Source organism: Halyomorpha halys, unplaced genomic scaffold, assembly GCF_000696795.3.
Source record: "Halyomorpha halys isolate HHAL.00 unplaced genomic scaffold, Hhal_1.1 Scaffold485.1, whole genome shotgun sequence".
NCBI classification, from domain to species: domain Eukaryota; kingdom Metazoa; phylum Arthropoda; class Insecta; order Hemiptera; family Pentatomidae; genus Halyomorpha; species Halyomorpha halys.
The window spans coordinates 490972-517676 of NW_027114369.1; the positions used below are offsets into that span (position 1 = coordinate 490972).

Below are 26705 nucleotides of genomic sequence, written 5' to 3' on the forward strand. Positions count from 1 at the left end.
AAAGTTAAAGCAACAAAAAAATATTTTTTTTTGTATTATAGTTAATATATGGTAGTGTATATCCGATCATGAATTGATAAGAATGTTGTATGTCCTAGCAACCCGATGTATTTAGGCAGCATTATCGAATAAAGTATATCTCTCTCTCTTTAGAGTTTACTAACTTGTCTTATAATTTATTAAATGACGCTGGCGTGATGATGAATATTCAACGACTTAAGGAAAACAATTATTTACTTAGTGTCAACATGTCTGCCTAAGCATTCCCTAGACGGTTAAGTTTCATAAAGTGTTGACATGAATATGATAAAAAAAAAAAGTGTAGCTCTTTCTTGTGCTCGAAAAGGCGTATATTATTTAACCTATTCTTGATCCTTTGAGTGGCGGAATGTCTCGTATGCAAAAATATATTAAAAATATTCCTGTGGGCTCCTTTCATCAGAAATTTATCACTGCCTAAATAACCGTGGCTTGCAGACTATTGTGTACGCTATTCATGCTCCTCCATGTTTACCCTCGGCATTCTATTTCTTGATTGACACTATTCTAGGGCGTCATTTATCACGTAGTTTTATCACCAATAACTGAATATCAAACAAGTTTCTTTTCCATGGATTATTTTTTACATCGGAAAGACGACAAAGAGCGGGTTGTTGCGGTCAGAAAAAGCTAGATAGGGAGAGATCTATTGTCCAAGTTGGTACCACCCACCGATGCGGACCCAGCCAAGGAAAAAAGGTTCGCTTCTAGTACAGAAAAGACCGCCTGCCAGCCCCTGTATCAGATGTGGAACGATAGGGAAAATTCCGGTATCATCAATCCAGTCCAGAAGGAGTTTTCCACAGTAAAATATTTTATAACTTAATTCTGATTTATTTGAGCTTTTCAGTTGAAAAATTGAGATATAATAAGATATAATTACTAGTCAAAACTGATGAGTCTGCCAAGTATAGGTAAGGGGAATAAAAAATGGCGGCTATTTGAAAACCTTAAAAAAACATTAATTTTTCATTCGGAGCTCTATATCTTAAAAACTAACTACAACTAGAAAATCTAAAAGAACATTATTTAAAGTAGAGTAAATTTTCCGAAATATTAGCCCTAATAGAGCTATTTACATCCAATAGGTCTCGAGATATAGCCTTTTAAAAAGCAACATTTCATAAAAATGTACTGAAATATCAGTAGTTAGTTAATTTATTTTGAGAAATTTATTTGTTAGGAACTATGTGACGTACAGATGTCTATTAGCACTCAAATTAAAGCTAGTTTAATGTACTATAAAGTAGTTTATGACCTTTACCTTCGTAGGAATTAGTTCTCATGATATTTGCTAAAATTGATTTATAGTTGTACGGACAAATTTTCATTTGCCAAATTTATATTCATATGTGAATATCATAAAAACTACTACCCTTACGAAGATAATTCTCATTAACTACTTTATAGTAAGTTAAATTTCCTTTATTTTGAGTGTTGGCAGACATATGTGCGTCTTATGGGTCTGGAAATTTTTTCAAAAATCCAACATTTTATACCAAGAACTAGAAATTAACATTTTGTGAGTTTATTTTGTCAAATATCATAAAAACTATGCCTCCTACAAAGATAAACATTATTAACTATTTTATAGTAAACTTAACTGCTACTTATCCGAACGTTGTCTGAATTTGAGTCATTTTATCAAACGAAAGGCTTATAAATTCGTAAAGATAGGAAATAAAATACAAACAAATTAGAAGAAATATCTGTTCTAGTCATCCATATGTTACAATTGGAGTAGTGCTTCAACACTAGCACGTATTTAAATCTAAAATTGTCTTATTCCTCTTGCCTTTTGAGAATAGTCCTGTTAAAAGTTCATGTCATTAACTTTTGTCCACTCCTCCCCACAGTACTTTATTTTATTTTTGTAAAAGGACTTTATTGAATTTTTCGAAAATAAAAAACAAAAAGTCATGATGAAATATTTCAAAAGAGATTCGTTTTTTTTATTATACTCAAATTTTAAAGAATTCGATAGTCCTGTTGTATTAAATTCAAATGAACCCATAAGTACCATTGGACCCAGTTCAGTATTATAAAAATGTGTTTTAAAACCATAAATAAATTTAAAAAATAATAAATAAATTAAAACTACTTTGGGATTAAAAAAAATTATAATAAATAAAATAAAATAAAAAAAGAATCAAAAATGGCTGTTGGAAACAAATAAAGGATCCTAGACTTGTATTATCCATTGGACTCAGTATTATGAAAATGTTTTTTAAAACCAATTTTTGTGAGAAGAAAAACAATTTTTTTTTTAATAACACTATTTTGGGAATAAAGAAACGTTAAAAAAATAAAATAAAATAAAAAACAATCAAAACTACTTGTGGAAACGAAGGAAGGATACTAAACTTTACAAAAAAATAAGTAAATTGAATGAAAATTAAAACTTGATACCGATCAGTGTTGATACAGACCATGTTGATAAAAAATATAGATCATTTGCGTGCTTCTGTCATCGGTATTGGTAATGTATAAACATTAGTAGGGTATCTGTTTTTAGTTTACGTCAATAAACAAATCATGAGTAAGTATTGCTGGTACTGTATAGCTTCTGCTCCTTGTCCATTTCTGTTGTGTCATTAGAAGTCTTATAAACAAATTTTTCGGATACCGTATAGCCTCTATTCCAAGCCCATTTGTTAGTTATATAAAATAATATGGGTGAAGCTCCCAAAAAATTCTATGTTCTAGCATTTGTTGACGATATTATTATTTTAGGATTAGTAAACGGAATTTTATTTGATATACTTCTTTTAATTAATGAGAAGGGAGAGTTTACCACTTTTGGTCTAATCTAGGCCAATTTCCTCTACCACACCTAAAGAAGATTCCCTTCGAAGTATAAAATTTATAATTAAAGTTTTGGAAATTTTTACAATAGCTTAAAAAATTGTTGGGACATAAATAAATAAGATGTTAAATAAATATTATGTTGACTGGGAGTGTGGAAAGGAAGAGAGAGAGGGAGGAGTGGATGATTAGAAAAATTTGCAGAACGGGACTCCACACTAATTAAGTGTTAATTTCAGAACATTATCACCAAAAATTCATTTAATGATTATTCGAAAACATTTACATAAAAACAAATCTGACCTAGTACTTTACACAACTACTCTGCAATCAGCAGTAGATTTCCGTGACAGGGTGAACCGTTCGGTATTGGCTCAGAGATTCCTTCATCAGCCTAAAGATATATATGGAGTTACTACAGATACAAAATTATGTCTTGTAAAATTGTTCGGGCTACGTTTTGTTATTACATTATTATTGTATGGATGTTCTTGTATTCAACTGACAGGATCTGGCATAAAAAGAAAAAAGAAAAAAAGATTCCCTAGACGAGGAAGAAGACTGAAGTGTAATGGGTATAGACAGAAGAGGGTGACAAATGAGGGGGTGGTGTATGACTGATGAGTGGAGGCTGGAGGGTGTAAACACCGCTAGTCCATCAACCCTTGTCGCCTTCGTCGTTTGTTATTCTCCCGCTTTTCCTAGTTCCCTGCCTTCTTCCTAGTTTTATGTCAATATATATTTTAGCAGCTCTGCCATCGCGGGGATTTGTACCTCCCTTAACAAGTTTTGGCAATTAAGAAAAGGTGGAGTTAGGGGTGAAAATGATATATCGGAAATGATTTTAAAAATAATAATTTACTTAATATTTTAAAGACTACTTCAACATATCTGAAGCCAATAGTGATGAGGTTCGGATAATTGTCTTCTCAAATAATGTATTTTGGTCTGTTTGATGTTTTTTATCTATTACTTATCATCACTTAAAGATTTTTGGAGTGTTGTCAGATTTTTCTTGACGTGCAAAAGTATTGTGTACTAAATAGTGTAGAAATTCAAATTAAAAAAAATTAAAAATATTATTGAACCATATTTTTATGGGATTTCAATTTAGGCTAAGAAACAAAGAAAAGCACTAACGCACTTATATCTGTTCTATGTAAACTAAGAAGCGAATAGTTGGATCCATTTTTTATTCTGTAAATAGGAGGATAATAAAATTTCTTGAGATGGAGGGGTATGCTCTCAGGGAAGGGAATTAGCATTTATGATCATGTGAGATTTCAAGAGTCTGATATAGTTTAGAGATCAGAAAGATGATAACTAGATGGTAAACTTTTATTTTTGATTTTGAAAGTTCTTCAGAAATAATTTTAAAAATTTGTCAATTATACTGTAAGAGAATTGTATTGTAATAGTGCATTTTTAGAAATTTAATTATCTACAACGTATTCGTAAAAATCATAAAAAATTGTAAAAAATATTTGTCTGTATTTATATGTAATAGTACAGATATTGCGAATATTGGTTTATGTTAAGGAAACATAAAATATGTTGTTCTATAAGGAAAATGGTCCTCCGGGACGGATCTGTGACACATGATAAGAAATTTTCCGGTGCGTTTCAAGCTTTTCTCATATTCAGTTTTACTTGTGCCAGGAATATTTACGAAGAGCCGAACCGAGGAAATAGTTTGAAGCTCTTCCACAAGAGAACGGACCCCATGAATGAGGACTCAGACAAGAGATACCTGGACCTTTGGAAGGGACATATATCAGTTGGCCTGACCCGAAGTGCGATATATTACCGCTCCAAGGGGAGAATTCAAATCCCGGCTCCTCCTTCATATATCTCCTCGGGGTTCCTTAATAGTTTTCGGCCCCTGAAGTAGGGAAAACAAATGGCGATCATAACGGCTCCCGCCTTCCTCAACACCGCAACTATTTACTAGTAGATCCGTTATCATCGAGATCGAAATAGTACAGTCCCATCCTCACATAACTTGTGGCAACTATTTATTTATCACTTCTTTATCCAGGTATACAACTCCTACTATGATGTAATATATACTCACGTTTACATTAGAGAACATATCTGACAAAACGATTAACTTCTACTGCTTTAAACAAAAAAAGTACTTTATAGTTCTTATATTCATAATACGTGGGAAAATCTAAGAGATATTAAATACGAGTGATCTTAATGCTGGATAATTTAATGTGAAACACCTATGATGTGGTCTCTACTTTTCCAGATCGCCATTCTTATCTAAGTGAACAAGAAATTAAAAGTAAAGATTTCCTCAGTGTTTACAAGATTTCATACGTTTTCGGAAGTGCAGTTTTTATAAAAAATAATAATTCCCATTTACACGCCGGATTTTCTCTAAAATATTTTTATTTTTAGCCAATTTATTTAAATTGTATACTTTAGGTAATATATTTGATCTTATTAGAGGCTCACAAGTTTCTGTACGTATTCTTGCATACTTTCAAGGAAATTATCATCTTGCTGATCGATGATTTTAAACAGCCTCTGACTATACTTCCATTTTTTTCACGATCTGTATTTAAATGACTATTAATTTTCCTTGTCAATCTTCTCAATTTACGAGCTTGGATTATAGGAATCTCCTCATAATATAATAAATTTTGTAAACAATTGGAATAGTTGTCTCGTTATATTCTTCTGAACCCCCTTACACGAGGTGAAGCTGTAGTAATAAAATATTATTGCTTGGAATGATTAGGACAGTTCTATAGAAAACCATGTTTTAGAAATTAAATTGAGTGTCAGATCTTCTGTAATTTCCTTTTACCTAGAACAATATATAAGAAGATATGCAGCTAAGTATTATTATTTCCTCCTACTTGTTATTGTACTATGTATTTTGTTATTTGTTTTCGACATAACGAGCAATTCACAAGTTTCCATTTGTTAAGATTAGAAAGGAGTGGCTTTCTACATATAGTAAAAAAAAAATAATAATAAAACGCAATGAAAAAACTATTGGCAATAAAATTCCTAAGTAGGTTTGTTTACATTTATTCCGTTGACCACAACCAATAATTCCGAGGTGAGGCTGCCGGCCTGGGCGTTTGATTAGCTTTGGAGTCCAAAAATGGCTTTAGTAAAAATGGAATATAGCAATCCTGATATCAACGAAACGTGTTTTTCTAGGCCCTGTCCGACAAGATAGAAATATTTCAATAAATTTCTTGTAGATTCCTGATTTCTAAATTTTAATGAGGTGATCTTCTCGCGTCTATTTCGTTTATCGTTTACATAAGACAACCCTGAGAAAGTCTATATAGCCCTATAAATATGGTTGTAGAATTTTTTCGAAATCTTCCGTTTTTATTAGGATTGTTTGTATCATGTCAGTTGTATTCAAATATTCAATAAACATATATTATTGTTATTTTTATTTGTTATTCAGAAATAAATAAAGACCTGAACCTTGTAAACTGGCGATAGTTATTAAATTTTATAAGAAAGGTTTTAAGATGATGTTCCTTTCTACGTGTTTATCTATCTCGCTTATTATTACTTAAATGATATTATATATTATAAGAGTCATATAATTTTATTATTTCTTACTTTTTTTCTGTAACTAATTTAATTTATTGGTTTTTATTATTTATTCACTATACTAGTTTATATTTGATTCTTTCATCACATCGAATTATCCTCAAAGTCAGAAAGTACATTTGGACATTTTTTTTTATGTATTGTATATTGTTCATATTTTTGTTGACCTTAAATCAAAGAAAAAAATTCGAGTGTAAAATAATCATTTTAAGAAAGAAAATCAGCTGTCTGTTCTGAGCTAAGTTAATATGCCTGATGAATATAACTCATACTTTTTACTTTGTCAAAATAAAGTTTTTAGATTCCATCAGATTTTTTTTACAATTTTAGCTACTTTTTAAATATTGCTCGATTTAACTATCTTCTTACTTTTTTAAGTAAATATTTCAAAAGTGATTTAGAACCGTCGCTAAGTGAGGGTTTTAGTGGGGCGGGTCGGCCGGGAAAGATTACCTTCTAATATTTTTTCTGTTACGATCTCTGTTCTGAGATTGTGACGTATCGTACATCGACCAACGTATTCGCTGTAAATGTCTGTTTCAAACTTTAGATAAGTAAGGCTACCACGGAGGGAGGTAGTGACGGTTTCATGCCGCTTTTAATTGTTATATAATAATTTATTAAAAAAAAAAAGCCACTGATCAATATTTCTCAAAACACTATCATTAAGCTCTTGTTATGATTTAATAATTCCCTTACTCTGAAAGATCTGTCAGTTCTGGTGGTTTCCATCTTTATCAACCCATACAATTTATGTTGTTAGGTTAGTATGAGATGAGATTAAAGAGTTACAATTTATTAATTGCATTAGATTTTTTGCCGAATTCACAGGCGCTCTCATGTCTGTAGATATAAAAATATATAGAGTAGATAAAGCTAATGTAATTGTATGAAAGAAATATGTAAATGAACATATTTAAAGGTGAAAGTATTTGAATATACTTGTATGTATGTATGTGTAATAAATACAAAAATATTTATTAATTAACAATATTCATAAATTTAAAATGAAATTTTATTTTGTACAAAAAAAAAAAGGATTTGATTGAAATTTATATTTTATTGAAAATAGAAATTTCTGTAAAATGTGGGTCTATGGTTATCCGAATAAATATAAGTTAATGTAATATGTATATTATATTATTATTTTTTATTTATTTATTATAGATTTAAAATAGTCAATCGATATTTTTTTATATGCTGAAATGAAAGAACGTTGTCATTATTTTCTTACCCTTCGTTTTATGTGGTGAAATGGTATTTTGATCCGGATTATCCCAGAAACTATAAACATTCCATAACGTTTCGAAATCCTCCCTGACTCATTAGGACTATTTGGATATAAACAGGAAACTGGGGAATACCGGGGATGTTGTGCAGTTGACTTGGCTTTTTATAGGAAGTTACTCAAGGGCTTCTCGGCTGAGGTAGTCACGAGCCTGAGATGAATCAGAGATGAAATATATATCCTCGGGATGAAAGGTGTAATCAGGGAGGTCTTAGCTGGCGAATTAACGGAGTATCTCAAAACTTTCAATTAACCCCCATCCAAAGACCAGTTTACGATCCTAAATACCCTTTATAACCCTAATAAAGCCTCAACCTACGTCTTGGGGCCGTAAGTTCACTTAAGTATACCCTACCCTCATCCGCTCATCGGTAAAAAGCTGTTTGATAGGTGTGAATGGAAGTTCGATTAGGTGACGTATTTTATGAGGGATTTCTTCGGTCACGAGTTTCACATGAAATTAATTTAGGGGTGGCTGGGTGGACCCCAGAGGGCTCCCGAACCCACAGAGCTGACTCAACGGCTACAGAGAAACAGAATAATTATCTGCCACAGCCAGATTCGAACCCAGGCCTTTGTAGTTAATAACAAGTACAGTACCTTGCCAATGACCTACAGTACCTTGCTACCCTCTCGCACATATTAATTTTTTATTTATGTTGAATTATATTGTAATATATTTATATTGTAAGATAGTTTTGGTGAATAAATGTCCTGAAACTTTGAAGTTTGATTTTACAAAACTATTATTATTCTTATTATTCTGCGTTATAGCTGTTCTTGCCGATTAAGGCAGCTATGGTTGTTTCGGTATGGAACCTTCATGTTCCCCAAGCATTGTATTTGTTGGAATGTTTACTATCAATTTTTTTTAAAGTATTTTCCGCAATCGACATTTTGTACATTATTGCTGTTCTAATTTTATTCCCATTAACACGAAGTTTTCAATCATTACAAAATCTTCCAAACTTGTCTTTGCTATGTAAACCATATGCCTGTTGGTTTTAACACTCATTCTCAGCATACTGTTTCCTAATCCTCATAGAACTCTCACAACCATTCCAGTTCATTTCCCCTTATAAATATCTTCTTCGTTTTCGGTCCTTCTACTGAACTTCTGAAAATTGTCTTTGAAGTATCAAATATGTATCCAAGCAGATTTTAGTTCTATGTAATGTATAAATGTATATGCTAATTTTCTCCGTTTTAAGTCATGCTAACCAAATTCCCAAACTAGTGTAATTTAATGAAAAAAAAAGTATGAAAATATAGTTATGTTGATTATAAGAATATTTATAACCAATATTTGACTAGTGATTATTACTATATATATATATCGCCTATTCAGTGGGGTTAAGTACAAAATCCATTAATTAACGAGAATACCGTCATCGTTTCTAATTTTTATTAAACTATAAACTAAATCAAATTACATCTTTCCTTGTATTTTTTTTTTTAATTTCTTTAATTTTAAGTCTGTTTACTGGACATTACAAGATGTTCAACTTAAACTGATATGCAACTCTTCCACCCTTAATCGTTAATTTGATTAAAGTAATTAACTAAAATAAAAAATATATTTTTTGTATAGGCTCTCTTAACCCACTCGATTCCTATTTATATTGTCATATGAAGCAATTATCATTTGATAGCAATTCTTAACTCAAGGCTAATGAATACTGTATTTTCGACTAACTATAGGTGTCAGAATTGGAATAAAAAACCAAGTTATAATAAAAAACTTCTAAAAAATTCAATTCTTTCCGTGATATCTGTTTATGAGCTTTCATATGCAAATCGACTCTGACAAGGGTGAGAAGAAAAAACTTAAAAAAAAAAACTTGGGGCCCTCCTATCACGTCTGCGATTCATACGTAGCATACAATTAACGCGTGTCTAAGCAGACCCAAGAAAACGGTATTGAGAAATAAGAAATTTTTAAGTAAGGACACCATATTAAATTATTGTAATTATTACTTTCTTATTGGTTTTACTTTTACGGAAGATAAGTCGGTAAGTTTTGATCAAGTTAAGTTGTTTGTGAATCTTTTAATATCCTGATGTAGATTATTTTTCTCTCTCAAGATTCAAAAATGATCTAATGTTACGTTTTATTGTATAAAATTTTTTATGATTTTAAAATCTTTTTTTTTTTTTATGAAATGGTGCAACTTCAATTTTAATTTTAAATAAATGAGTTAGTGGCAATTTTAGGAAGATTTGGGTATCGTTTTTCTAATTCTATACTATTACATCCAATGGCACATTATTTCTTCAAAAATGATTAAATGGTTGGGAGAAAAATGTAATATAAAAAATAAGTCTTTATATAGCATAAAAAATAAATCTTTATATAGCTAAATAGCTGTATCCAATTAAATTAAATAAATTATAAAAAATGGGCTAGAGACGTTTTATAGTTTAATATTCAATTGTATTTTTCAACAATTAGCAAATATTGAATAATAATAATATTATGTTGAACATTTTTCGTTTAGTATAGACGATATTGAACGAATAGAAAGAAGTTTATCATATAGAATATTAATTGTTTTAAATAATGAAATATGTAAACAATCAAAATTTTTTTGTTCGTATTTCATGTGCGCCACACCGTCACATCTTATTGTGATGGAGCTATTTGTTCAGAATTTTCCCGGGAAGGTTATTCCGATTTTTCGGTAAAAATACATATGGCTATGTATTTTATTACATTATTTTATATGCATTACATATGGGTATGTATTTTATTACATTATTATATGCATTACATATGGGTATGTATTTTATTACATTATTATATGCATTACATATGGGTATGTAAATTTACTTCATACATTTTTTTAGATGAAATTCAACTTTATTAATAAAAAAATTATTATAAAGGTGTCTTTGAAAAAAGAGAAAAATAATTACTTATGAAATGTATGTTCATTGTTAGTCGTAAACAGATCAATTCTATTAGCCTATCTATCAATACATTATGCTAACATTTACCATTATGCTACCACACCGTCACATCTTATTGTGATGGAGCTGTTTGTTCAGAATTTTCCCGTGAAGGTTATTCCGATTTTCTGGTAAAAAAAAGTTATTAACAAATTTAAACATTTTTGGCGTGTAGCTCAGAGAGTTAAAGTTAACGTTTAAATAACATTTATCAAAGAAATTCGATACTAGATATTTTTTTAACTCAGTTGGTTTGAAGGATTTGTTTTTCTCTCGGGGTCGTTTATTCATATTATCGTTCATACCTCCTTTACTTTGTATCCAATTCTTACGTCAGCAAAACTGTTAGAAGTCCTTATAAGGGCGAATTCTTGATTTCACATAAAGAAAAAAATTGAAAAACGTTTTATTTTATATCTCCGGTTCTGATTTGTTTAATTGGTTCCAATTTGCGCATTTTGATCCAGTTTATAGAGCCGTAAAACCACTCCCAAGTTGCATGAAGATTAGTTAAGTTTTGTTGAATTTATTTTTTAAAATAATGTTAGAAGATAATTTTGGTCACAAAAATTATATTTTCTGATTTTTTCGAAAATTCGTATTTAAGCATTTCTTGACGTGCTAAAAATGAATATAAACTTGGTTTCACTCCTAAAAAATCATTTACCGCACCTATATTAACACCATTTAGATTTAATGCCGTTATAAGGGCGAAATATTGGTTTCAAATATAGAAATACTTTGCAATTTTTTTTTTTATATCTCCGGTTCTAATTTGTTTCATTAGATAAGATTTGTGTCCTTTGGTGCAGTTTATAGTGCCCTAAACCACTCTCAAGTTTCATGTATATTCTTTGAGTCCTGTTGAAGTTATTTATATTTTTTAATATATATTTGTATCATATAGTATTATTTACCGCTATAAACTAAATAGATATAATAAGCAATTAATTAAATCATCAAGCCAATACGTTATTACCTAAATATGTTAATTTATATCTAACTTTCAATTGTATTCAATTAATCCATCTGTACACCTAAATGTAGCAATTACGAAGCTTTGCCGGGTCTGCTAGTGATAAGAAATAAAAAATTACAATTACAAGTAATAAAATCATTACTTACTCAACAGTTTTTATTCGTATAGTAAGTAATAAATCTGGGCCACCCATAGCTCAGTGGTAAAGACTCAGTTTTACCAATTTGATGTCTATTGGCGGTGCCGGTTCGAATCCGGCCTGGGGCGTTGACTTTTTTCATTGAGTGGCGGTCCCACAAAATGAAGAACTTTGACCCCCAACCATGGTTAGGCAGTATAGGACTCCAATGGGAGTCTTGGCCAAAAAAAAAAAAAAAAGTGTAATAAATCTACAAGAAATCCACAACTGAAATAAAAGTTATATATTTATAATAGCATAAAAATGTAATGTATAATGTTAGTAGATTAATTATTAAATAGTTACTTAAGTACATAATTACTTAGATATATTTCAAGGTTTGATTAAATTTTATTTTTAGTTTAGGAATTTTACGGGAGGGCCCCTGTTTAAAACATGTGTTTAATAAAAATGTGTTGTTTATTTTTAAATTTCTTGCAAATTTGGGCCAAATCGGACCCAGCTGTTCAAAATATAGCTGTGTCAAGGACTTTTAAGCATGCCTACGCGAAAGTAGCGAATCTGATAAAATCTATATGGGACCTACTAGGTGTCTACCGATATATTCTTTGAGAATGTTATCGAAGTTAGATTGACTATTCGATCGGTTATGCCTGAACCAAAATTTGACTTCAGACGGACACATCCAAATTTGTTTTCCTTGATGTCTATTATGCTAATTTGGGGTGAAAATTTTTCTTTCTGAGGGAATACTTTTTTTAATTATGAGAGATAGTTGACCGTGGATGATGAATGAGGAGAAGATGGTTGGGGGTGCGGTCAATGAAAAACACAAATAAGTATGATTAACTTGTTTTAATGTGCCAACGTTTCGGCTAGAGTTTCTAGCCTTCTTCAGGGCTAAAAACAGAACAAGATAACAACCACAGTAAGTATAGAAAAAGAAAAAAAAGAAAAAGAAAGTATAAATAGAATAATTTTACACATAAAATGAATAATTTTACAAAATAGAATTAATAAAATGAAGTGATGAGAGAAGCGGGAAATAAAATGTATACATAGGTAATTGAAAAAGTGGGTACAATAATACTTTTTTTTTTCATTTCTTGTTTGAACTCGGAAGCTTCCTACCTTCGGAATACCCTTGAAGAACATTGGATCCATTACTTAATAATGAAGTTCTGTTTAAAAAAAAAAAGTAAATAAATTAGGATATTACTGGGTATATAATAGTTAATGATCTTCAGAGCTAATTAATAAAGGGCCCAATAAAGTTGTTATAGTTAATAAAGTATTAATTATATTAATGAAGGTAGTAAACATTTATGTTGCCATAGCGTGGTAATTATAAGTGGGTTAGTATACCGGATGAGTTGCCCCTTAGGTCGGGTCGTAAACTTACATCGTAAGCTAGTTTTATGTTGGCGTCGTTACGCTTGGATTATACCCCTTCATGGTTTTATAGTTTGAGACCCTTGTCAATTTGATTTTATTACTTTCCCACTGTTTAAGAAATGTCTACGGTCTTCAAATTGATTCCTTTTTCTAAACCACAACAAAGCTCTTTTAAAATTAAAAAAAAAAATGTATCTAACTTAAATAAAAATTCTGTTCTGTATTAGAATTTTGATGTTATTTGGTCAATCTTAATATATTTCTATATTTGAGTTCGAGTATAATGAATCAAGACAAAATGTAAAAAAATTTTGTTATTATATAGTGTTATTAAAAACTGATTTTTATGATTTTATTATACCATGTAATTATATGTAATTTATATATGTCCGATTACGGATTGATAAGTATGCTGTGTATGTAGCAACCTGATGTATTTGAGCAGCAAAGATGAATAAAGTATTTCTCTCTCTCTAACTTTTGAGTAAATGTTTGGTACATAGTCGCCAAAATATAAAACTCACTAAAATGATACTTGAAATGATTTCATCGTAATAAATGAAAAGATAGAATAGAGAAAAATTTCTATTCACCAGCTAATGAAGGAGTTAAGGGAAAAAATTAGATTAGTAATTCTTTTTTTAAATTGAGTCGTAAGAATGAAAATTTGCATTCTCAATCTATTGATATCAGTAATTCAATGTATTTAAAAAAGAAAATTGACTAAACAGTTTTCTATCTTGCTCACCATTCAAAATAATATACCCGATTATTTTAATTTTCGCGTATTTAAATTGATAAAATGTTGATTTATCATTATTTAAATAGCAATTGTTGGTTTATTAAAAAATTGATTGATTTTTCAGAACAATAACAAAATATTTTCCTTTTAAAAATTTTCTGGAAATTAATATCCCTAAACTTTTTTTTAGTTAAAAAAAATTGGCAAAGATATTGAAGAGATCTCTCATTTGCCTCTTGTATCCTCCCATGCTTTTGTAGCTAACATTTTTTTTAAGATCTTATTCAATCTTTCCTCCTTCATCCTCTTCATGTGCCCATAGAACATCAGCCTTCTGATTCTCATATCGGTTTCCAGATCTTTACCATCGCCCCTTTTAAGAATTAGTTTTCAAATTTTGTGTTTATGGCAATTATTTATTACAGCTTGTTCTATATTATGACTTGGCTCACAATATGGTGTTCATTTACATATATAAAGAAATAAAATGGTAATCTGTTAAAGAGTTAGGGGGATATGAAATAGAGGAAAAAAATTTAAGGGAGACGTTGTGCAGACTACCCCTGCTGGGTAAGGAATCCAACCAACCCTTGGGGTGTTGCCTTTAATTATGGCTACCAGCCCTTCTCCTTTGTAATAGGGTCCTAAACATTGCCGACTATGTATTTTGTTTTTGAAAATTTTTATTCCTATTAAAAAAGTTATGATTAAAAAGCAGTTAAATTATTAAATTGGGTCTAGTTTTTAGCTTACAGTAAAAAATATGTATATATTTAATAAAAATGGAATGAAAATAAACTTAATTTAAATAAAATGAGGTGAACAGTGTAATCTTGGTGATCGGTAACTAATTGCTAAAGGGGGAGGGGTTCAGATTATTGAAACGTCCGGATTACAGAAAGTATTAGGAAAATGTAAAAAAAAATAAACAATATGAATGTACCATAACTATTTTTATTTATTTACTTTTGTTATTTATTTTATTGAAAATTGGACAGTTTAAAGTTTTTAAAAATTAAAAAAATTGTTTTATTTTACAATGTTGAGAAGATAGTTGACCGTGGATACTATATATGAAGAGAAGATGGTTGGGGGTGCGATCAGAAAATAACACTAATAAGTTGTAAAAACGTATTTATTAATGCCATCGTTTCGGCCAAAATTTCTAGCCTTCATCAGGTACAAAGACAAACAATAAATAAACAAAAATTAAAAGGGAAATTATAAACTGAATGATTGGAGTTAATAATTGTACAGAATGAAAATAGATAAAAATAAAGTGATGACAGAAGTAGAAAATAAAACGTATATAGGTAATTACATATATAAGTAGAGTAACATAATTAAGGGGATAAAAATTTAAAGTTATACAATAAAAAACAAACACAAAAATATGAATATTTTAATTTGATAATAATTTAAATATATGTAACTAGTAAAATATGTAGCCATAATATTAGAACAAAAAAACAAATACGAAGATAAGTTAGACAAAAAAAAAGTGAATAGAAATATATAAATATAGAAATAAACATGACAATAATAATATGTTGTGAACATAACTAAAAACATGGGTAAGGATAAAAATAAGAAAAGAATAGAGAAGGAGAAGAGGGTAAAAGAAAAATAAGAAACTGGTCTACCTAGTAGGAAATCGAAAATCTAAGTGAGCTCAGCTGTAAGACTCCGAGTCAAAAAATACGTTACAATGATGACGAAATTATCGGAAAGTGGGAATACGTTACAAGTTATTTGTTTTCTTTATTTTTATAAGATAGTTTATTTATTAATGAAAACAATTATAAATAAAAAATACCCTTGGTATGGACTTACTTAAAACGAGATTAAAACAAAAAGGAAATGGGTTCACCAACAAAATTTGTATTTTATATGTAAATATATTATTTATTTCTGATTCCAACAAAATATATTATTACCACTTTGATGGGAATTAGATAACCCGATACCGAAACTGTGTAAATTTTTCCATTTTCGATCCTGTAGATCGGGAAATTAAAAATGTCCTTTCCACATTTGCACTTTTATTTTAAACAAAAATGTTATGCTTGATGAGTTTTCTCAAAAAAAGTACCTTTTATCGGATTACCAACTGTCAAACCGTCTACGGTAATTTTAATAATACCTACTATTTAGAATGTTCGATTAGATTTTTGGAGATGTGCTGATTACTTATCTGTGATTTGCTTTCGATCATTATAATTTTGAATCCCTCCCATGTACATGAATAGGATTTGGTATTTCTTTTTTGTACTGTGTTAAAAAATTTGTTTTTGAAAATATTATGAGATTTGTTATTATAACTTTTTTTTTTCGGCCAAGACTCCCATTGGAGTCCTATACTGCCTCACCATGGTTGGGGGGTCAAAGTTCTTCATTTTGTGGGACCGCCACTCAATGAAAAAAGTCAACGTCCCAGGCCGGATTCGAACCGGCACCGCCAATAGATATCAAATTGGTAAGACTGTGTCTTAACCACTGAGCTATGGGCGGCCCTTTATAACCTTTGCCTATTCCATTAAAAGACAAGCAACACTAACTGAAACGTCGTTTCCGCTAAAATGTTGCGATTCCCCGTTAATTCTGTTCTTCTAAGTTGCAATAGTTAATTTTTATTATAATATTAATATGGAAGCCGGCGTGCTTATATATGTTTGGATATTTTTCCTATCCTTCGGTGTTTATATTCTTTGATTCTGATTTCGGAAAAATCAGTACGTTGTTTTTCTGCCCGGGACGTCAGAAGTTTGCCGAGAGACGGAACAAATACCTAATGCACCCCGGTTGAACAAGTTCCACCGCCACGGGCGTCCTGGGGAGTGCTTAAACTTTTCTCAGACTTTGGTTTTTAGTTTTATCTTCCGGTTTAATAACCGGAAATAAGATTTTAGGCGCCCACTTCCCAAGTTCTCAACCACAAACTTTTATCTCAACTTTATTTTTGTTATGTCTGGGAATGATAAATTAGTGAGGTAAACCACTTTTCTTTTCTTTTTTTTTTTTTTTTTGTAAACCATGAGAGATTAAATAGAAGACCACGAGGCTGACCTAGAATGAGCTAAATGGAGCATATCCAACGGCTAGATCTGGAAAGAGAAAAAATGCTGGCTAAGATGAACTTGCTTGCCATAGACCGAGATGTGTGGACCAAGAGGTTAGAGGCTCCTCCACGCTGAAAGGCGTTTAAGGAGGATGAGAAAGAAGAAGAGAAGAGAGATTAAACTTAAAATGCTATTTGCTGTCATTCCTGTAAATATTCCCACTTTTTGGGTAACTGAACTGAAATATGAGGTTTGCTGATATGTATTTTTCCGAGAACCTGCTTTTATTTAAAAAAAATATTACCATCCTATACCAAATAAAGTAAATAGTTATTATTATATTTATGTTTAATTATTATCGGAGATGTTCCCTATAATGGAATTTATGTAAACGTTTACTTTATTTATTATTCCACGACTTTCCTACTAAATGTTGCAAAACTATTTGGTCAGTAATGTGTTGGTGTTATTTTAAAAACTGATGGCTGGGCTTCTTGATTTACGATGATCTATGCCTCTCCGTACGTAAAAGTGTTAAGGCCCATTTCCACAGATATCGATCGTACAAGTGATATCACAATAGTTATCAAGTACATATGTACCTGTTCATACGTGAACATAACATAGCTAATAGTATTCAATTAATAATTAAATACAACAAACAATAATCGCCACCGTATACGATTAATAAAAAAAAATAAAATAAATGTACTAGCTTATAAGATTTCTGCAATCAGATTATTTCACTGTCATTCAATTCATCTATTAAGTAACAATTTAAGTGCTCTGCGAACTTTAATATATAGATGGTGTGTAATTAAATTAGATGGTGTGTGAAATTAAATTTATTTAATTAATTTAAAGTAATTAAAAAATAAAGTACGAGTATACATTGTACTATTCAAGTTTAATAACGATCTTGTCTTTAGTAAACTTGTCTTTTTATAACCGATTAACCCTAAGAGCCGGTAAAACGAAGTTGAATTGTGTATAGAGATGGTGTAAGTGCCAGATTTCCTCTCAACTCATTAAATGGTTAGTTACCCACATTCTATAAAAAAAAATTCTTAAAATTAAATTTGTGGGATAGGGATTGTAGGGGATCGAAAATATCTAGTTTCGATAGAAGCAGAATATTTGTGGCAATCTCAAAATTTTCCAGTTACTTTTAGAGGACCTGTCATAATTTGATGAAATCCTTAGGTAATCATCTATTTAGCAAATATATCAATATTTTTCTGGATATCCGCTTTATTATTATCTTTAGAAATATTTGTAGTTTCTCGTTTTTGCAATGAATTTCATCTTAGCTTTAATACATAAAGTAAGATAAATGGCCCAAGTACGCCTCCATATACTTGGATTTAGTTGAATTTCAATTTGGTTTGAGTTACTCCTGTAAGCTCTGTACTTTGAATGAGTGACGATTTAATTCATAGCATTTTAATTTTCCAACTATAACTTCATTGAGAGAAAAATATTTAACAGCGTGAGACAGCAATTTGTAAATTTTTTGAATTTTTACTTTATAAAGTGATAATATATTGTATTTTTAGTTAGTTATATTGTAATAGTATTATTCTGTTATCTTCCTATTTTTGAAATTTACTCAAACAAGTTGTATTTTGGATTAGGAGCATGGTGGCAGAGTGGTAAGGCATCATCATGCTACTAAATCTTAGGACCCGGATTCGAATCCAGCTGTGGTGGATTTTCTGTCACTGTATAGCCATGAGTCAACCTTGTAGGTTCTGAGACCCTCCTGGGGTCCATCCAACCTCATTAAGTGGGTTCTAAAAGGGGGGGAGGGGATTAGTTGGTTGAACGTGATCTTGAAAAAATCACCTCTATGTATGACAGTTGTTGTAAAAACCGTGCTTCCTGACGAAGCACTGAACACAACACCCTTCATTGGTCATAGAGGTTCACATTATATTTTTGGTAGAATTTTGTTTATTTTTTCTTGAGCTTATTTTATTTTTTTATTTTATTTAATAGGCCAATCGCCTTTATATGTCTCTAAACAACTGTAAGAGATATAAATAAATATTTCTAAGTGAGCTGTCCAATGCCTCCTATCTACACCAACCGTTTGCAACAACCATTTCCTATGCATTTCATCGGGCTAATGAGAACAATACAAAAGCTAAAGAGAATGGTTCTGACTGTAAAAATATTAAAGAATTATTCATATCTTTTGTATGAATATGCAGAGGAATCTCTTGCATTTCTCTGTGCCATAAAACCCGAGGGTAACCATACGACAACGAATGCCCTCTTCAAGTCCCTCGTTCTCTTTTATAGTGTTCTCCTCTTGTCGCCCGCGAGGAATTAGCTTATTCTTTATTCGCATTGTGTCTCATATATCTTTTTTGTTTTCTTTTATTTTCCTCCTTTTTGCATCCTACATGAATTCTTACATTACCATCCTTTGGGTTCGAGTGATTTTTTTTTAACCATCAGAGAATATTGTTCGAATCCTTTTAACTGTGTGTGGTCACTCTTGCTTAACTTTTTTCAATAATATTTTATTAATTTTTTCGTCTTAGTTTATTAATGGCTCGATAGCGTTGATAACGGAATCGCCAAGTTGAGAATGACATGAGAGAAAATGTTACTATAAAATATGTTGTTTACCGGTGGTTCTTGCTTTCTTTACGGTTATTGCCCCGAGATTCTGTGCAATGGGGCAATAAGCCGCTCTTTATGTATCGGCTTCTTGTCTTCTCGTATCGTTGAACCTCTTCCTACGGCTTTTGTTGATAGCTCTTTTATATTCCATTCCCGAGTGCAATATATTTCTTTGTCTTGAATATTGTCTTATATTGCTAACTGTACACTTGATCAAGAGGGCCAGTAGTGATGTTAACACCAATACTCGGTTGATTGATTGAATATGGATATATTTTTCCCCCACCTCTTTTCATAAATATAAGTCTGTTGCATTTCGACAGCCCTTCCAACATTTGAAGGCAGTATTATTAATTAGCTCCTGTAGAGCTTGGTTGATCGTTGATGGTGATCGCAGCACATGCTTGGTTTAGGTCAATAAAATTACTGTTTCTTACAGTAATTTGTAGATCTTCTTCGAAGAGTTTCTTTAGTTGGAGGAAGAGTAGCGAAGTTACATGTATTAAACAAAAGGAATTTAGTGAACAGTTTAAAATGCGTTTTTTACAGGAAGGGGATCAAGGAAACGACCCTGGATACAAAGCTGTAATTACTTTTATTTGTAGCATTATAGTTTTTCTTTCCAAAGTCATTTGTATCTCGAGAAGCTTTAACCAGCTTCATCTTACGTTGTTTGAAAATGGTGGGTGTTGTATCGCAACCATTGAAGGCATGAAGAAGTAATATATTTCCTTTATCATTATTCTGACATTTTGAAGTATCTTGGGTAATAACCGACGGCTTCTGGCTTCCTTTTTCAGGCTTCAAAGTCAAACAATCACTGTTACATGTAATAACAGTAATTGATAATTACATTTAATAAGTAAAATTTTAGTGAAAAATACTTATCATTACTAGGCGGGCTGCGTGCGACTGGGACAAGTAGTTTGTCCCTCTCTTATAATCATTATAAACTAAGGCATAATAAATTAACACTTCATTTATTAATTGTGTAACTATAATTGTAGATTCGAAAATAGTTATCCGAAAAGGAATATATAGAAGTCATTCAAGGGGATTTCTTCTAGCTAATTTGCTTTGGCAAGCTGGTTTAGTATTTATATATCTTATTCACCCATCGTAAACTAGAAGATTTATTCGCCGTAGTGTTATTTAATAAGCATAATTTAATATAGTAAATACTAATTACGTGTAAATAACTAATTGTTTAAAGATTTAAAGTAGAAGATCAATATATTCATCGTAAACTATAAGATTTATTCATCCTTCGTAAACTAGATATATAAAATATTAAATATATTTAAAAAATCCGAAATAAGAGGAGAAAAAATCAAGAATTAAAAGCTTTCTCGTGAATTTGCCTCTGAAAGTAACATAAATACCGACTATAAAATAATTAAGCTTAGTATGCTTAAGTTTTCAATTTTTTTCCTTTCTGTTATTTTTTAAATTATCTTTTATTTTGAATATTGTTGAATACCGCCTTTGAATATCCATTATTGGGTAATAAGTAATTACAGTTATACATTTGATGGCAATTAGTAATTGCAATAATTTGATTCAATTAGTTATTTTAATTGTGTACCACAATTACAATTACATTGATCCATCAAGTATTTGTAAATATTAATTAGAATTAGTTTGCAATTGTTGAGAGAGAGTGAAATGTTTTATTTGGTCAAATACATTGGGCTGCTATAATACACAGCATACCAATTAATCCATGATATACATAGTGCATTCCCCTTCCTTTTTCCATCAATATTCGTCTACACACTAATTACAAATGTTTTATTTATTTATTTTTTTAATTTAACAATTTCATTCCATTTGACATTTTTATTTAATTTAATTGATAATTTTACTCTCCCTATTTCACTCTCTCAGACCCTCCTTTCCAGTGATCTGCTATCCACGTTCGATCCTTTAAACAAATTTATTATTAGACAGCAATGTAAAGTCAAACCAAAGACCTATTAGTCACCGCACTGATCTACTGTTTATAAAAATAAACAAATTTAATTTAAAAAAAAAAAAATAGATTTAGATAAAAAAAAAGTTAAAAGAAATTCTTCAATGAATAAATAAGTTAAGGGAATACATAAGTTAAAACACAAATCGACAGGTCCAAAAATTAAAAAAAAAAATCATATTGTAGTATTTGTAATTTAAATTACTTTTTGTTCCACATTGCTATAGCAGCAGGTGTGTTTTTTTTTTATTTGTACTATTGAAGCAGGCCTAGAACCCGCAACAGTAGATCCACCACTGACAGAGGTATCAGCTTGCTGGCTATAATTTCATACGAATGTTGCCCTGAATGGACCAGATGAGCCGTGAAGAGTTGCCCAAACGACCGATTGAGGTCAGAGGCGGGTGTCGATCCAGAATTGAGCCGTACAGTGGCGGTTATGGCAGATGCGCTAGCCTCTATTGTGGTATCTGGGCTTATTTAGAGCTCTCTGCTCTAATAGTTCGTGTAAAGAGAGGGAAAGCTGCAGTTGTATTTGGGAGGTAGTGGTTTTTTTTGTTTACTTGGGTTGTTTGACTTATTGAAATAAATAAATACCATTCATATGGGAAACTTTGTAAAAACTGTCCGCTTCCACGGTCAGTACCGATTCTCTAATGTAGATCATTTTTTATAATGCATAGATAATGCATTGATTGCTTCTTATTCCTTAAGAACTTCCAACACGTTACAAAAGACTGATCTACATGACTGTAATAAGGCCAATCTGGACATATGGAGTTGAGCATTGGGGCTCCACTAAACCTTCGAATTTCTCTCGTATTCAATCCTTACAATCCAAAATCCTTCGTAAAATCCTCAATGCTCCTTACTTTGTCACAAATAAAATCATACATAAAGACCTTAATGTTTCCTATGTAACCGATCTAGCCCGAACCAGATATCACTCCTTCCATTATAAACTCTCTAACCACTCAAACCCCCTAGTTTCTAATCTTGCATCCTCTTCCATTGCTGACAATCATCCGAGGCGCCTGAAAAGAAGATGGCCCCGAGACCAGATAATGTAAAATGTCATTAGAGTGCTACCAATGGGTAGTTTCTTTACATGCCTGTAAAACTTCAATTTAACTTAGATCAGGTTTACTAAATGTATTGTAATGTACAGTTGTAAATAGCAATAAATAAATATTTATAAAAAATCCTGTATCCTTTTCCTCCACATCCCGCGTTCTTCCTTCCACCTCTTAAAAAAATAATCAACTACCTAATACGTACATTCTATCCCTTAGAGCTTCTTTCGTCATTCGTGCTTTATTTGATTTGAAATGCTATACCGAACTCCATTCTTCACGCTTCGTAACTCTCATTTAAGCGCCATTTATTCCTTCATCTTTCCACTGATTAACTATCTGCATATGTAAAGAATAAATAATTATGCTGTACATTCATATACATAAATAAAATAAAAATTCCTCAAAATCGAATAAAAAAAAATTGTGAATTTCGATTTATATGAAAATTCGTATTAAAGAGTTTCAGAAGACGCTGAAAACAAATCTGACTTGATTTTTCCTAACAAACTTTGTTAGCCTTTTTACTGAAAGCATGTATTTTTTTTTTTTTTGCAATTTTTAATGCATTTAAAATATTTTAATGCTATTAATTAAAGTTTATTCTTATTTTTTTATTAAAAAAACAAAATAAATTTATTGGTATATTATAGATATTGAATAAATGGAGAGCAAAGGCGAAATACGATAATATAAAAATTTCTAAAATTTTGTCAACCTATTTTTTTCTTCGCTTCTAGGGCGCCAGTATTAACCATAATTCGTTGAAATCAGTGTCCCGGTATGCCTAGCATTCCCGAGTTAGTAATAAATTAATTTACCTTCGGAAACACTTAAAAATGTTTCCCGAGTTGTCGTTCCTAGGGAATGAATAGCCTAGAATGAGCATTATTTTTTTCATTTTAATGTAATATGCCAGTAGATCGGCTAATCGGCACGCGTTATTTTCTCAACTCAACTTCAAGAAACGTTGAAGTCTGTTTTTAAAGTTTATCAACTTTTTTTTTTTTAATTGGGGCTTTTGGGTGGCATCAATTTTTTTTATAATTTTCAACTAAAATATAATATAATACGAGAAACGTTTCGACTTAAGCTCTCTGAGCTATCAGTTGCTAGAGGAAAAAAAAACCAAGGGGTCTTCCACACCTGCCCTGATGAAGAGCTCGGTTTGACTAACCGTCGAAGGAGCTCTTATTTCTGTTTGTTTATCATCATGATCAAGCCGCCATGTCTGATTAGGGAGATTATCACTTTTTGCTAGTAACGGGCGATTACCGGTGTTTAAGAGCGGAACCGGTGTCGCGGAGTAGGTGGATGGTAGGAGATGGATGGGATTAGGGAGGGAGGGCATTCGGAGGGTAATCCCTGAGTTATAGGGGATTAGTGCCTCTACTCCTGTTCTCTTATTTATCGCCCAAGTGTGTGGCCGCGCCTCTTGCTCCTCTCCTCTCGAGTAATTATTCAGTTGGTCATTTGAAATGCAAATTGCACCTTATTTCAGTGCTTCATCGCCCTTCGGTGCTGGTCATCTTTATGATCTTGTATTTCATGTACCATCATAAACTTATATATTTAATACATAAACTGGGAGCCAAACTTCAGATCCCAAAAAAGTTTGATTATCATTTTATTTTTAGGATCTCGCAAACTAAAATTTATTAAAATCAGTCATTATTTCATCGAATTGATTCATCTTCATTATTAACTTAGTTATTATTTAAAAGTTATGATGAATATGGAATATTAAAAAAATTCATAAATGTGGAAATTAAACTAGAAAAGCCTGAAGAAAAAAAAATACCGTATACAACTTTATAATTTATTACATTAAAAGAATGTATTAAAAAAGACAAAAAAAAAAAAATAAATAATTTAAGTATTATATTATTTGTTGGTAGTGTTAATAGTTTACCGTAGATAGATGTGAAGAGGTGATGATCGGGGGGGGGGGGGGGCGGTTTGTAAAGATACGCAAATAAGTAAAATTTATTTATTGATGCTGATGTTTCGATTTGAATTTCAGGCCTGAAAAACAGAACGAAATAAAACCTTAATTCAGAGGAAAATAAAAATAATCAACAAACTTAGAAACATGTACATGCCAAAACATTTTACTAAATTTATTAAACAACTATGTATTTATTTATTATTAAGTTTATTTGTCATTATTTTAATTTTATTTTTCTCTGAATTAAGGTTGTTATTTCGTTTTGTTTTTGAGCCTTGATGAAGGCCTGAAATTCAGATCGAAACGTCGCCATTAATAAATAAGTTTTGCTTATTTGTGTAACTTTGCTGACCGCACTCCCGACCACCTCATCACAAGGATTGTATAAATTCTATATCTTCATCTTTCTCGTCAGTAATGTAACTTGCACATTATTCAGTTTATTTCGACTGAATCTAGATGTGATAGGTTAATGTAACCGAAAGAGATAAAATCCTTTGAACTAATCTCAGCTATCTACTCCTGCATAGATGCTAATGATGATTTTTATGTCTGTGAGCACATTTATTTATTTATTTTTTTTCAAAACGTATAATTTTTCTTGATATGTTCCTGAGTATAATTTTTTCAAAGTGTTTCATCTGAAATGTGTGTATTTTATTTGTTATTTTAAAAAAAAAAAAACTTAAGCAAAAGTAAAAGCCTAGTAAAAAGGGATATACGGAATAAAATATGTAGTTTTACAAGAACAATTTGTAATAACGGTGAAATATTTATGTAAAATGCGGAATATGGAAAAAAAAAATGTAAAAACGGTAAAATATACAGAAATTTATAAAATTAAATAGTTGAAAAAATCATCCAATGTTCCTGAGAAGCATCAAGATTTATAGTTGAAGAAAAAATATGTAGAAATATAATAACCCCATTCCTACTGTGTTTATTAAATTGTTACTTAAATTGAGGACTGTTTTGTGTTCCTTTTATCTATTAACGATTTTTTATGGATTAATTATTATTTTTATTTATTCATTAAAATTGACAACTGTAGAAGAAAAATACAATAAGTAAGTTTGATGAAGGTTTCAGAACACTCGATAATCTTGGGAGGAACCACCCAATGGTTCTTCGATTTATTAATTAAATTTTCAAAATTAACAGTATTTAATATTTTCTTTTTTCTTTCAGGCTTTTGTGGATAAACTCCAAGATGATGATAGGTGAGTAAATAAACCAATCGTATTTATAATATAATAATATTTTAATCACTTGTTTTTACCCGACCACGGCGAAGCCAAAATGAGGGTAATGTATTTAAAAATGTCACATAACCTGCTCAGTAGCTGTTTTTTTTTTATTTATTTTATTTATTTATTTTTTGTAAATGGCTCAACCAATTTTAAAGTTAGATGGCTCAGATTGCTTACTGCGATCTCTTAATTCTTCTTCCATCTGTTTCTTTGTACGATGTTTTGGGGTAATTCTGCTATGAATTTTTTTGGTCAACGTCTCAAGTTACTCGGTAATATCCCGTGAGTGTTTTCAAACAATATGGCCAAAATATTAAAATAATAAATAATTTTATAACCTTCTTAAATGATTAAGCAGTCCTAGTAGCAGTTTAGCAGTCAACACATATAATCGCTAAGCTACTTCTATTACTCTCTATCTTACTTACATACATCTATACGATACATCTTTTGACACGATGTCTTAACCAAATTAACGATACCCGATGCACATTCAAAGCTAGTCAGAGGTAATCGATTAAAATATAAAATGCCAATAAATGAAAAACTAAAAACATTAAACTCAAAAATAATTTAATATAAAAAATAACCTGACTAAGGAACTAACTCTGTCTTATTACTCCTATTTCTTCCAAGAGGCGGGAATTTATCGCTTATCCCCTATTTGTGGGTTGGTCGTTTGTGACATCAATAAAAAATAACGAAACTTGGTTTCATAAAGATGGGTGCCTTCCATTTAACGCTCTAGATTTTTAAAAGTATATTTTGTCTCATGTAATTGTGAATGTGCATTAATGTGTTTTCAGAGTCTTGAGTCAAGATGTCGAAGGCACCTTTTTTTTTTT

At 30.8% G+C, this 26705-nt stretch overlaps 1 protein-coding gene across 2 annotated transcripts in view; it reads left to right on the plus strand.

Moving 5' to 3' along the window:
* The window catches only part of LOC106683453 (serine/arginine repetitive matrix protein 1), an 89145-nt gene that overhangs the window by 21967 nt on the left and 40473 nt on the right, over positions 1-26705 (plus strand). For both annotated transcript variants that reach the window (XM_014424939.2, XM_014424938.3), the window contains exon 3: positions 25799-25830. In XM_014424939.2, the coding sequence (XP_014280425.1) occupies positions 25799-25830 (32 nt within the window). The remainder of the gene's footprint in view (positions 1-25798; positions 25831-26705) is intronic.